The following is a 14,739-nucleotide window of genomic DNA, read 5'->3' as shown; positions in this document are numbered from 1 at the left end:
GGTCCAGGACACTTCCAAATGCATCCAAAGCATGGATCTGCGAGCAGGGGTTCGAGACTAGTTGTTCCCACTGGTCCTAGGGTCGAACCACCAATGAGTGTCTTCTGAGATCAGACAGAGGAGCAGGTCTTCTCTGGACCAGTCAATGGAGTCGATACTAGTGAGCTGCAGTAGTCTTCCTTGGGTCGGCAGTGGGATGCTCTTCTAAATAGAAGTCTTGGTTCCATTGATGATCTGTCAATAGCTTCACGAGCGCTCCCTTTATCCAAGATTCAGGACAAATGTTAGCCCAAGCCCACCATTGGTAAGGATCTGCAACATTCAAACAGCCCAGGGTTGCGCAGCAACCAAAATGTGGGTGCCAGAGGATCAGACAGTCCCCACCCCACCTCTGGCTCACACAAGGACCACTTACCAGCAAAAGTATCAGCTTTCACCGGCAAAAGGGTTACCATATATGCCATTTCCTGACACGAGAAGGCATGAAGAAGGCCAAAGAACAAGATGGCCTAAGGAAAGGTGGAAATCTCGTGCATGGCCATTGTAGGATGCTAGATACCTTTAGTAGACATGCAGTAAATGTAAAGGTGAACTAGAGAAGCATCACAAAACAGTAAAAACCATACAGCTGCCACCAGCTTGTCTTAGGCACATTGTCAAAGTAACCAAAAAGCTATCCGGTAAAATGATATATGGATGCAAATTATTCTAACTGCACTTCATGGTAAGGTGATGTGTGTGTAAGGACTGATTTTCTATACTCTGGCCTGGTGGACTGTTGGGGACAATTGTCAGAAATGTGCTAATTCCTCTCTACCTTAGAGACCCCCAGCAACTTTGATGGATTTCGAGGACTTGAATTTTTAACCTGGAGAGATTGAGACCCTTTTTTCCCACCACTCTCTCATGTATTTTTAATGTGATTTGAGCACTGTGTTTCTATGGAGTCTGGAAAACTCCATAGGCATCATCTTTTACATTGTATCACTCAGCACCTTCAGTGCAGCTGCACAGGGAAGTCTTTCAGATTTCCCAAAGGTTTAAATGCCTTCTTTTGTTTCCAAGAGCAGTGAAGTGAAATTGACTTTACTTACACTTGCAACTTTCTAGACCCAGCACACACTATCTTACAATAGGGTGCTGGAGGGGTTACTTAGTATCCCCTTTTTCTAATTTCTCATGTAACATTTCTAGGTTACCCTTTCCTCGATGAATGGCTGGCGGCTGTTATTCAATTTTAACTACCGTGGTGTGCTTTTACCGCGGGCTGCGTTCGCAGCTGCAGTAAAGCACCCAAGGGTGCCATTTTTGTCAAAATGGCTCGGTCTTCTTTTTCGCCATTTCTTTCTGGGAAGGTCCTTCTTGAGATTTACTCTGCCTGCCAAACCAGGTTTAGTCCCTTTTGTCGTTTTGACTTTGGCGGGAATCACGAGTGAAGCCCGCCTCTGGCTCCAGCGTGCCGAGTGTGGGCAGGAAGCGAGAGAGGTGCCCCTAGGAGACAGAAATGCACTCTTAGGTGATTGGCCGGCAGGCTGTCCGGCAAGGACAGCCATCCTGCTGGGTGACTGACAGCTAGGCTGGAATGAATGGGAGAAACCTGCATAAAAGGTGAGGCTTTGTGGCTTGGAAGGTAGAATCGACCACTGAATGAAGGAATCTGAAGAACTTGGAAGAGATGCCTGCTGCAACTCCTGAACCGTTGGTTTGCCCTGTGAAGCCCTGCTGCTGTGCTGAAGCTCCGAATTCGCCTCAACTAGAGAAGCCCAGTAAGGACGACCTCTCCCCCTGTGTTGCTGGGACCAATCAACCCCAAAGTAAGCCACCTGGACATCCTCTCGAAGCTGGTAGAATTTCCACTGCAGATGCTGCTGGAAACCGTAGAGCCAGGGAGAGGAACATCAGTTTGTGTGCTTTGCTTTTAAGTTGGCCAAGAGCTCCAGGAAGATCCTCCGGACTCCCAGAAAGCAGGACTGACCGAGCCTGAACCACCTCAACAGAGTGCTGCACTCCAGATGCAAGGAAAGCCCATCTCGACAGCCAAGAGTCTGCGGTGTTGCTATTTGCTTAGACGCAAGGAGCTGAAACCGTGAAGTGCCACTGAATAGAAGTTGGTCCTTTTCGGTCAACGACCGTCCCGTTGCAGTGCAGGCGTCCCCCAGACATCCTCCCTCTTGTCCCCACGACTGAGGCCCAGGAACACGGGATCTGCAAAGCTGCACAGGAACAGAAGCCAGCCAGAGCCCTTTTCCTCTAACTAAAGGTACTGTACAGTCTAATAGAACTTACCTCCTGTTGTGTAACCTCACTTGTTCTCAGTGTAGACTTGTCGCGGTTGCTTCTGTAGAGTTGCCATCAGCTTCTTTACCTCACAAGCCTAATCAACTTGTGGCCCTGCTTTGATTTCTTCTTTTCTACAAAGACTTCTAAAACATTGTGCAAGACTTTTACAGACCTACAAGAAGTGCTTCAGCTCACCCAGACTTTCGCCCAATTGACTTTGGCCTAGTCTGGCTCCCTGAATGACTTCTTCCCTCTGACATTGTGTTTGGTCTTCCCATCCAGGAAGGTGTTAACTAAATTTGCATTGGGGGGTTTCAAAAGTACTTACCTGCTTCAGAATATTTGTGTGATCTCTTGTTTTGTTCAATAACCTTTTTCTTTGACATATTCTTAAGTCTGGTTCCAAATGCAACAGTGGTATATTAATGTCCACAGTGTCCTAGTTACTAAAGTCACCTAAGGGTGTAGGAAGTGTAGGTGTGCCATCCCAAAAGGGGTACTTACTTATTTGTAAATATTAAGTGTGTGTATTTTGGAGTGTATTTGTGTGTTACTATTATACTGCCCTTCTGAAGAAGGCTTACTCAAACTGACTGTTAAATAAATTAATAATTGTTTAATCAAGAAACCTTGTGTATAAGAGTTTATTTGTAATACTTGTCACTCTGAATCTCTGGGTAAATCCCCTACAGCTCACATTGACCCCCTCCTGAGATAAGCCTGGCTGCTCAACACGCTACCAACCTCTGTAGTACAGACTTATACCAAAGGTTGGGTTCCTAGTGCCAGGAGGTCAGGGGTGTTGTAGTGCACCCAAAGGGTACTGCATATAATCTTGCCTAACATGGACAGATGTATAGAAGGCCAACATAGTATTGTGGCAGGGACAACTCTGGGAGCTGTAGCCAAACAGGTTCAAGGTAGCAAGGTAAGTGCACTAGGCTAAGTCCCACGATGTGCTGAGCATAGTGAAATAGTCAAAGAACACACTTAGACAATCAGGTATAAAAATACGTTTTTTACTTAAGGACAAATAACAGTGCTAAATGACTACTAACTGGTAATATTATCACTCAATACTAAACATAAGATACATATAAACAATTACTGGAGTAGGGCAAAATACATATCAAACCCCTCAAAAGGAAGGTACAGATTAGTATTAGCACTACTAGTCCACAGAGATTCAATCCTAACTGCAGAAGTCCATCCCTAACATGCATGGTTCAGTAATGTTCCATACAGTTTTGTGAAGCTGGAAAAAAATGGAGGTAGAGTGTCCGGGGTCCAGTGAACAGTTCTAATGGTTAGGGGAGAAATTAATCTAACAAACATGCTCCCATTTTTAGGGGTGCTTGTGGGAAGAAGCAATGGCAAAGCCAAAGTAAGCTACAACTCACCCCCCATACTCCAATTCTTCACAAGACTTGGCAAGTTGGTTGAAGGTCAGAGGTCGCTTTTCCTGCCGTCAGCCTCAGCCCTCGATTCCCAGGGGTTGTAGGTTTGATCAGCTCTCCGGTCGGTGTGTAGTGCTGGTGCAAAGACTCCCAGTTGAAGAATGCAGCAAAATTGGATGCAGGGCCCATCTCAGGGCAGGAATCGGCACAGGTAAGCAGTTTTGGACAACGGCCACCAAAGCACGGCGACGCAATGGGATTCACTTGCCGCGGTCAGACTTTCCCTCCTATCTCGGGTCCCCTTGATGCTAGGACTACTAAATTTTGCAGAGCTAAGTCTTGTTGCACAGTTGAAGACCCCAAGTTCCAGGCCTCAACTCGGAATGGCGACGTCCGCAGCACTGTAGACCAAACTCAGAGCGGGTCAGTCACAAGACGGTCCTGGGGCACTTCCGAAGGCTCTTCTTCGTAGGACTCCGAGCTGATGTCGAGAATGGATATTCCCTCCACTCCAAGGGACGCAGCTCGTTCGCAGGACTGCTGGAGATCTTCCACAGGACAGGGCTATACCAGAACAGCAGCAGAAGTTGGTTGCCAAGCCTTCTTCCAACGGGTCCACGGTCTACTCGCAAGTCTTGTAGCTGGACAGGAGTCTTAGCTCCTTCAGTTTCTTCCAGGATCTCTCTAGAGTGGGTGCAGCGGTCCTCTTCTTATCCAAAAAGCCAGGTAAGAGCAGCAGCTCCCACTAGCCAATGACAGGTCTGCCCCCCACACACACACACCCAAGCAGTGGTCGCATCAGGACCACTGGTGGCAGAAATCATGCATACCACTCAGACACAATGGCACCAGTTTCTATATTGGGACCAGACAGTCCCAGCCCACTTCCTGGTAGCAAACACACAGCCATCCAGTAGCCCACCAATAGCCTCCGTTTCCCCGGGCACGTGAAGTCCATATAAGGATTGTCCTGGCCTCACAGGCCATGAAGAATGCTAAAGGACAAGATGGCAAAGAATAAGCGAAAAATCTCATGGCATGGCGAAGTTTGACCACTAGCCACAGTTGGCAGCCAAACGTGGTAGGGCTAAAACGAAATACACCAAAAAAATGGTACTAAGTCACTTCTGCCACCAGCTAGTCCATTTAGCAGACCTAGAGTAACCAAAAATCCTTGTGTTAGTCTAGGGCAAAACAAAACGTGTACCCCATTGTATTGCATTTTACAATGATAAAAAGTTACCACAAGTGATAAGTTACTAAAAGTAGTAACAAAATAACAAGACTAAGGGAAACAATGTTTCCCAGTACTGACAGTCTGAAGTACATGTCAGTTTCCCCATAACAGATGAGCACAACGCCAGTGTAGTGAAGAGTAAGGCTTCACTGCAAAAAGAACAGGTCAGATACACAAATAAAAGCAAAAAGTTTGGGGGTTCAAAGAAATGTAAGGGAAGGTGCAGTAAATAGCAATCCTTTCTAACAGTGTGCAATTGTAAAAATACTAATTTCCAAATTAGAGAAAGTCTCTCTCACTACTGGCAGTCTTGGGGACTAGTCAAGTTCACCAAAAGAATGAGCAAAACAAGAAAGGGAAGTAAAGCAGAACCTTTACTGAATTTCAAAAATCAGGGCAAGGTTAAGAAAATAAGCAAAAACACTGGGTGTCCCATGGGAATTTATCAAGGGGAAGGTGCAAAAAGAAAACCTTTCCTAACAATCACTGCCAAATTACCTACCCATACGTGCTTTGGCTTTCCTTTTGGCTGGGTGCTTTGGCCCAGCCCTAGGAGGCTGGTGGTGCATGGCCCTCAACAGGGCGTTGTACAACAACTACCTTAACACTATAAAACAGACTTAAATAAGGTTGGATGGTCCTTCTGCATTGGTAGCAGCCAAGCAGTGCCCTCAATCAAAGTGAGCTAAGCTAGTCAGAGTGGTTAAAAATACCTTGTTCTTTAAAAATAGGTCGACTCACACAAGATAAGCTGGGGGTCCCACTAGAAGAGACCGGGATGCAGCAACAAAAGAAGCGTTCCTGACAGTTAGACCAAGATTCTTCCAGGATCTCTCTAGAGTGGGTGCAGCGGTCCTCTTCTTATCCAAAAAGCCAGGTAAGAGCAGCAGCTCCCACTAGCCAATGACAGGTCTGCCCCCCACACACACACCCAAGCAGTGGTCGCATCAGGACCACTGGTGGCAGAAATCATGCATACCACTCAGACACAATGGCACCAGTTTCTATATTGGGACCAGACAGTCCCAGCCCACTTCCTGGTAGCAAACACACAGCCATCCAGTAGCCCACCAATAGCCTCCGTTTCCCCGGGCACGTGAAGTCCATATAAGGATTGTCCTGGCCTCACAGGCCATGAAGAATGCTAAAGGACAAGATGGCAAAGAATAAGCGAAAAATCTCATGGCATGGCGAAGTTTGACCACTAGCCACAGTTGGCAGCCAAACGTGGTAGGGCTAAAACGAAATACACCAAAAAAATGGTACTAAGTCACTTCTGCCACCAGCTAGTCCATTTAGCAGACCTAGAGTAACCAAAAATCCTTGTGTTAGTCTAGGGCAAAACAAAACGTGTACCCCATTGTATTGCATTTTACAATGATAAAAAGTTACCACAAGTGATAAGTTACTAAAAGTAGTAACAAAATAACAAGACTAAGGGAAACAATGTTTCCCAGTACTGACAGTCTGAAGTACATGTCAGTTTCCCCATAACAGATGAGCACAACGCCAGTGTAGTGAAGAGTAAGGCTTCACTGCAAAAAGAACAGGTCAGATACACAAATAAAAGCAAAAAGTTTGGGGGTTCAAAGAAATGGAAGGGAAGGTGCAGTAAATAGCAATCCTTTCTAACAGTGTGCAATTGTAAAAATACCAATTTCCAAATTAGAGAAAGTCTCTCTCACTACTGGCAGTCTTGGGGACTAGTCAAGTTCACCAAAAGAATGAGCAAAACAAGAAAGGGAAGTAAAGCAGAACCTTTACTGAATTTCAAAAATCAGGGCAAGGTTAAGAAAATAAGCAAAAACACTGGGTGTCCCATGGGAATTTATCAAGGGGAAGGTGCAAAAAGAAAACCTTTCCTAACAATCACTGCCAAATTACCTACCCATACGTGCTTTGGCTTTCCTTTTGGCTGGGTGCTTTGGCCCAGCCCTAGGAGGCTGGTGGTGCATGGCCCTCAACAGGGCGTTGTACAACAACTACCTTAACACTATAAAACAGACTTAAATAAGGTTGGATGGTCCTTCTGCATTGGTAGCAGCCAAGCAGTGCCCTCAATCAAAGTGAGCTAAGCTAGTCAGAGTGGTTAAAAATACCTTGTTCTTTAAAAATAGGTCGACTCACACAAGATAAGCTGGGGGTCCCACTAGAAGAGACCGGGATGCAGCAACAAAAGAAGCGTTCCTGACAGTTAGACCAAGATTCTTCCAGGATCTCTCTAGAGTGGGTGCAGCGGTCCTCTTCTTATCCAAAAAGCCAGGTAAGAGCAGCAGCTCCCACTAGCCAATGACAGGTCTGCCCCCCACACACACACCCAAGCAGTGGTCGCATCAGGACCACTGGTGGCAGAAATCATGCATACCACTCAGACACAATGGCACCAGTTTCTATATTGGGACCAGACAGTCCCAGCCCACTTCCTGGTAGCAAACACACAGCCATCCAGTAGCCCACCAATAGCCTCCGTTTCCCCGGGCACGTGAAGTCCATATAAGGATTGTCCTGGCCTCACAGGCCATGAAGAATGCTAAAGGACAAGATGGCAAAGAATAAGCGAAAAATCTCATGGCATGGCGAAGTTTGACCACTAGCCACAGTTGGCAGCCAAACGTGGTAGGGCTAAAACGAAATACACCAAAAAAATGGTACTAAGTCACTTCTGCCACCAGCTAGTCCATTTAGCAGACCTAGAGTAACCAAAAATCCTTGTGTTAGTCTAGGGCAAAACAAAACGTGTACCCCATTGTATTGCATTTTACAATGATAAAAAGTTACCACAAGTGATAAGTTACTAAAAGTAGTAACAAAATAACAAGACTAAGGGAAACAATGTTTCCCAGTACTGACAGTCTGAAGTACATGTCAGTTTCCCCATAACAGATGAGCACAACGCCAGTGTAGTGAAGAGTAAGGCTTCACTGCAAAAAGAACAGGTCAGATACACAAATAAAAGCAAAAAGTTTGGGGGTTCAAAGAAATGGAAGGGAAGGTGCAGTAAATAGCAATCCTTTCTAACAGTGTGCAATTGTAAAAATACTAATTTCCAAATTAGAGAAAGTCTCTCTCACTACTGGCAGTCTTGGGGACTAGTCAAGTTCACCAAAAGAATGAGCAAAACAAGAAAGGGAAGTAAAGCAGAACCTTTACTGAATTTCAAAAATCAGGGCAAGGTTAAGAAAATAAGCAAAAACACTGGGTGTCCCATGGGAATTTATCAAGGGGAAGGTGCAAAAAGAAAACCTTTCCTAACAATCACTGCCAAATTACCTACCCATACGTGCTTTGGCTTTCCTTTTGGCTGGGTGCTTTGGCCCAGCCCTAGGAGGCTGGTGGTGCATGGCCCTCAACAGGGCGTTGTACAACAACTACCTTAACACTATAAAACAGACTTAAATAAGGTCGGATGGTCCTTCTGCATTGGTAGCAGCCAAGCAGTGCCCTCAATCAAAGTGAGCTAAGCTAGTCACAGTGGTTAAAAATACCTTGTTCTTTAAAAATAGGTCGACTCACACAAGATAAGCTGGGGGTCCCACTAGAAGAGACCGGGATGCAGCAACAAAAGAAGCGTTCCTGACAGTTAGACCAATGCATCCCTGCAGAACATCCTCCGATATAAGATACTTTACATGTTAACGGTATGCTAGAAAGCTTTGGGCAGGTCTACATATACAATATACCACTGAGCATTTTTAAGCATGCAAGAATTGGGCTTCGAGCAAACACTAAGGCACTTTTCAGGGGAATAAGGAATAATCTGCAGCTTGGAACAAGAGCTGGTGTTAAGCAATGAGCAAACTCTGGGTTTGTCACTATTAGGAGATTAGCAGCTGCAGACAGGCCCACAGCTCCCAGAGAGTACGCTGTTGCCTGACTCAAGAGAGAAGTGTCAGAAAGCGCATAATCAGCCTGTGAGCAAAGAAAAGTTACAATCACTTGATCTTTCTGGCGTCTCTGTCTTTTTCAGTCACAATCTCCGGATGATGAAGAAGGAACGTAAATTAGGAAAAGGATTACCCACGAGATGACAGTTATGAAGAGACTGCATAATCAGACCATGCATGCTCTAGACCCAGGCACTGATGACACTCACATGGTGGGTCAGCTTCTGGAAAATGTGACTGACCCGAGTCCAAGCACTTGAAGGAGGTTGTTAAAGGCCTAAGCAAAGGCAGGGAGCTATACCTAGAAGCGAGCAGACCAGAGAGGCAGAAATAGACCCAAGGAAGTAAAGGATTGACCAAAAAAAAATGCAAGACACTGCATCTGAGAAAAATGCTCACAAAATCAAAAGAAAACGACGGAGGTATTGCGAGTCAGTAGACGCATAAGGGGCAGAGCCTGGCTTGGCAAGTGACCACTGTACTACCGTTCAAAGCGCATATGTGGAGGAGAGGGAGGACTAGACATTCCAGTAACAATGCAGAGACATGCTATTCCTTCCGTGGACTGAAATAAGTGAAGGCACTATCTGAAAAGCACAAGAGACACCATGAACCACAGCACCGACTAGGGCTCAAAGCCACTGCCAACATAAAAGAATACACATAATAATCATAGTTTTTGGACTACTGCATTCTTTGGTTTGTTTAAAAAACTAACGTTCATCAAAAGAAGACAGTGTCAGCAGTGCTGGACAAACAATCATGCTGAAATTATCTGCACAAACATTTGATTGGACATGCAAAGTTACATGAAAAAGGGAAGACTTGGTTGCTACCTTTTCTTCTTCGCTCAGAGGATCTCCGAGCTCATCCTGGGAGAAGTCCAAATAAGCCACAGACCCGTCCATGGAACACACCAAGATGCCAAGCCCACTCAATGTCCTGTAAAACAAAAGGAGAAAGAACATCAGAATTTTATAAATTATCCTAGAGGCTATTCCACCAAATCGCCAGCAGTGTCAGCTCTCAGTGCTGAGTGTGTCACTTATACAGAGTTCCTGAAGAGCGACTGTGGACTGGGGGCAAAAGGTAAGCCAACCGCTAATTGATGTTACCCCTAGTGGTGGTATATGGGAGATTGTCCAGAGCCTACCCAGTCTCCCTTGGCCAAACATACTGGGAACACCACAACACCCAATCAGGGAAGCACTTTAATGGTAATACACCATGAGATGTATTGTGAAGGAGGTACAGAAGGGTTAGAGTGGTACCAGGAGGCAAACGCACGGCAAAGCAGTGTGACAGAATATTTTCTTTGAGAGAGCCAGCACTTGCCACAAGTATACTGCTTCCTTTAGGGTGTCAGTACTGAGAAACAGTGTTTCCCTTAGTCTTTTGGCTTTGTTACTTTTTTATGGTAACTTTTCATCATTGCACAATGCAGTGCAATGGGTTTTCATTTGTATGGCCCAAGACTACACACAAAGGGATTTTTTGGTTACCCAAGATGTGCCGAAGGACAAACTGGTGGCAGTAGTTACTTTTTCTTACTTTTGACTGTACTTTTTGTTAGCCTTACCGCATTTGGCTACTAGCAGTGGCTAGTGTCCCAACATGGCTGTGCCACAAGGTTTTTTGTTTGTTCCTTGGCAATCTTGTCCCTTGGTATTCTTCCTGTCCTGCCAGGAATTTCCTTTTATGGTCATGCACTTGTCCAGGAAATGCTTTTTGTCGTGGGCTAGTGCATAACACGTGAGTGGGGTTCTAGGAAGGCGGCTTGGACTATCTGGTCCCAATCCACATACTGGCGCCTGAGAGTCTGGTGTGCATGCCCACCAGAAACCTGCTGTGGTCCCTGATTGGACCACTGCTGGTCTGCATATGTGGGGCAGATCCTGGCATTGGAGGGCTGAGTGTGATTACTCACCTGACTTTGGGATAAGAGGAGGTGTCCTGGATCCATTCCAGCAGCCCTGAAGAGATCCAAGTATCCTGTCAGAGCTGAGAAGACAGTGGAAGATCCCTGGCAACCAAATCTGGCTCGAGTCCCAGTGGAGCCCTGTCCACCTACTGGCCTCTGAAGACCCTCGTTGGTTCTTCACACTTCTGGACCAGTAGGAACTGGTCCCAGTATCTCGATGTACAAGTGTCCCTGGACCACCCAGTGAACTGAACAGCTCCAGATTGGGCTACCGCGAACTACAGGGGTCTTCAGCTTGTGCGAGAAGAGGTCTTCCTGTGCAATTTCAGCTCCCTTCAATCGACTTCCTTCAACTGAGAAAATCGGGACGCCTGGTGTCACCATGCAAGGGGGACCGTCCCAGTAAACTGCTTTCCTGCGCCGGGTCAAGTGTCCTGAGGAGTGCTGCAGCAGTGGTTCTTGCATTGTTCATCAAGAAGTTGCACCAAGCTTTCATCCACGACTGGAAATCTTCTTGCACCCGCAGGTCCTAGGAACCAGTGACCGGATCCAAAGGCAGGAACAGTTACCTCAGGCGACCCTCTGACGGCAACCGGCCAAGTCTAAAGAGAAATCAGAGTTTGCGTGTTAAGTTGTAGTGATACTTACCTGTCCCCCTATCTCCACACTTGAAAAGTTTGCCTAGCTTTTATAACTTTTACTTGTTGCTAAAAGCCCACTGAAAGCTGAGAACTGTTTCATTCACCAGAATACTACATCTAACTTTTGGACCCATCTTCACGCCCCCACAAACCCTCTTTTTTTTCGAACTCCTAAACTACCGGAAAACATTGGGAACTTGTGGGCACAAGGCCCCATACAACTAAGGGTTGGACTTCTAAAGTTAGGATTGTAAATCCTGTAGACAGTTGGTGCTAACCTAATCACTTGCCTTCCTGGGGGTGGCACTGTTTTATTTTGCAACAACTACAGTGACTGTACACATGTTTTTATAGTATTTCGTGTTGTGTGATAATATTACTTTACAATAGTTATTATTCATGTGTTTTATAAATAATGTGTTTTATTATAACTAACTGTCTAAGTGTAATCCTTGGTGTTTCCGGTGTGACACACTGTGGACTCCTGACCCCCAATCACCGCTCCTGAGATTTAGCCTTGGCCTCTCTCCATGCTACTTTGAACGGTTTGGCTAGACTCCCAGAAGTTGCTCATTGTTCACATTAATAAGGGTGGCATCCTAAACATCTGTTCACCAGGGCAGATGTTATAAATAACAGCGAGTGATGGAGAGCGGTCAGTTGGAAGAGAAAAGGGCCTATAATCCTCCACTCGGGAGGGCCCAGCAATTTTTCACAAAAAGGAAAGACGGACCATGATCAGCGAGAAGTGAAACCCGGGAGTTTCAGGCCAGCATTGTCATGGAAGTTGATCAAAACCTTGAGATCCTCCGTGTTGAGGAAGCAACCAGCTGGGGTGCGAGGGAAGCACCAGGAAAGCTGAAGGAAGAGGAGAGCAGGACAAGGAAGCCCCCAAGAGGAGAGCCTATCGTGAGTGGTGGCGTGATCGTAGGGAGGTGAATTGTGCGGTCGGGTAACTAAGCCAAGACCACTGCGACACTGGCACCATGGAGCTGCAGTCAAGAAGGAGAGTCAGAGAGAAGGCGTCCTGACCGAACAAAGTCACCGCTATCCTGTAAGCAGGCCTGGTGACACCAACCCATGGAATAGAAGGTAATGGGGACGGCGGGAGTATAACAAGTACCAGAATCATACTGGTCACAGTAGCAGTGATATAAGAAAGACTAGCACAGAATATTATTGGCACAATCCTCACGTGACTCATTGTACTCATCCAAGTGATACAAAAAAGAACCCAGAGAGTAAGAATCACCACAGGACTCAGCCTAGTCGTCAACGTGATACGAGAAAGAATCGAGAGTGGGAATCACCACAAGACTCTGCCTACTAGTCCCAATGAAACACAAGGGAACAGAGGGAGTGAAAATCATTACGGGACTCATCTTCCTTGACTCAGTAATACAAGAAATAACCCAGAGAACAAGAACCATTACTGCAGTTATCCTACTTATCTCAGCAATAATCAAAGTGGGCAAGACAATAAGAAAAACTATTGAGTCTATCATACTTGCCCCAGTGAGAGTATCAATGAAACAGAAAAGGGGAATTCTGACATAGGCTATATAATTAAAGAGGAGTTAATCAACCATAGGAAGATGGAGAGTTGGAACAACATAAAGAACAGTCCTATTTCCCCAGTGATACTAGAAAAAGAGACTTTCAGAGACACTTGAGAAAAGCACGATAAAAGAAGTTTAAAGGCCGAAGAAAATAACTTTACAAAGTCAAGAGAAAGGGGAACCAGGGATTTAGAAAAGTCCCCAAAAGGAACTGAAAACGTTGATCCAACAGGTAGCTTTAGATGTTTCGCCTTAGTGTTAGGGTCAGTGCAGCTTAGTTTTGGCCAGAGGACAGACCGTTTACTATAACTTCACAATCGACGACGAGCACCCTAGATAGTTTTGTTAGGTAGGGAAATCCACAAATTAGCGACAGTGAGGCCTTTTATTTATTTTCATTAAAACATCTGTAAAAAGTCCACAAACTGGTCTGTCTCCTCCTTCTGACCTACCACAATAACCACTAGCTGTTTGAATGGTGTAGATCCTTAACATTGGTGGGCTTGGTCCAAGCCTGTATCTTTGCTAGAAGGAGGGCTCCTGTAACTGTTCATCAGATCACCATTGGAGCCAAGACTTCAAAAAAGAAGAACAGCACGCTGATGACCCGAAGGAGAGCCCTGCAGCTGGGAAGCATTGATTCCAGTGTTGTCCCGGTGAAGCCCTCCTCCTCCTTCATTGGTCCTTCCACCCCTGGACCGGTGTGAACAAATCAGACTCAACCCCTGCTCGAGGATCTGTGCCTGCTCAGCCTTCTGAACTGTCCCTGGTTCAACCAGTGGTATCACCGGCTCTCTCCTGATCTCCCTCACTGCAGTTGTCACCGTTCTGAGCAGAGATTTGGAACTTTGTATATATTCAGCTTGTGCCAATAGTCCTGCTATCTTACTTCAAGGGAAGGTGTGCTGGACCTGTTCCTGTGTTCACTGCTGGGAGATCGCGGTCACCACCTGACCGCAGCAACCTTCGTTGAATCTGGTCTTCGTGTCCCTGACGTATCCCCGTGGCTATCTGACCCACGGAAATTTCACGAGTCTTTCTTTGTGTCTTCAGACGAATCGCATGGGGGAACCACGCCCTTTGACAATGGGGGAGGTGAACCCACTCTGCAAGTCACTCCCGAGGGATCTGGGCAAGTGGGAACTCACTGGGAGGGACTCCCCCTTAGGGGAGAATGACTCATTCCCACAGAGGACCCCCTATGCAAGCCACCTTATCTGATATACGGGACTGCCTTCAGTAATGGAAAACATACAATCCTTTTGTCTGGATCAACCACAACGCCTGAAGGAAAAGTGAATATCCCTTTCAGAACGAAATTGTGCGTAACCAGGATGAGTGAAATACAGAGGAGAGAAAGCCATACACAGGGGGAGCCCTCTGACGCAGCTACACCTTGGAGGGGTGGAGCAGACTGGAGCCGTGGAGCCCATGGCAATCCGAGAAGCAGAGTACACCAGACTAGATGCCAGAAGACTAGATGCTGGCAAACTGAACAGCAGAAGAGCTGCTGTGAGGACAGAGTGTGGAAGACCGTCAGACGTGGTGGCCTGACCACAAAAACACTGTGGTTGACTTGAGGTCCACCCAATAGCGCCGATACCCGTAGAGAAAGGAGACCTGAAACCTCCCGCCGGTGAACCCTCGCAAAGCGTGTCAAGCCACAGAAGCCTTGAGACTGGAGCGGTTAGGAAGGCTGGAGCGCAGAGGACCTACCGAAGCAGGAGACCCGAACGAGCGCCAAAACCCGAAACATCTCCTGCGATGAACGAATGTACCGAGGTGGAACGAAGAAGGGGAAGGCCGTCCGAGGGAGCATA

At 46.4% G+C, this 14,739-nt stretch overlaps 1 protein-coding gene across 1 annotated transcript in view; it reads right to left on the bottom strand.

Moving 5' to 3' along the window:
* Positions 1–14,739, bottom strand: part of HIRA (histone cell cycle regulator) — a 1,376,152-nt gene that overhangs the window by 890,263 nt on the left and 471,150 nt on the right. The window contains exon 11 of the mRNA XM_069620059.1: positions 9,635–9,740. Within this exon, the coding sequence (XP_069476160.1) occupies positions 9,635–9,740 (106 nt within the window). The remainder of the gene's footprint in view (positions 1–9,634; positions 9,741–14,739) is intronic.

This window comes from Ambystoma mexicanum, chromosome 10, assembly GCF_040938575.1.
Source record: "Ambystoma mexicanum isolate Mex_15411 chromosome 10, UKY_AmexF1_1, whole genome shotgun sequence".
Lineage (NCBI taxonomy): Eukaryota > Metazoa > Chordata > Amphibia > Caudata > Ambystomatidae > Ambystoma > Ambystoma mexicanum.
Note: the sequence above shows the minus strand (reverse complement) of the source record. Positions and strands in the feature narration are given on the sequence as shown.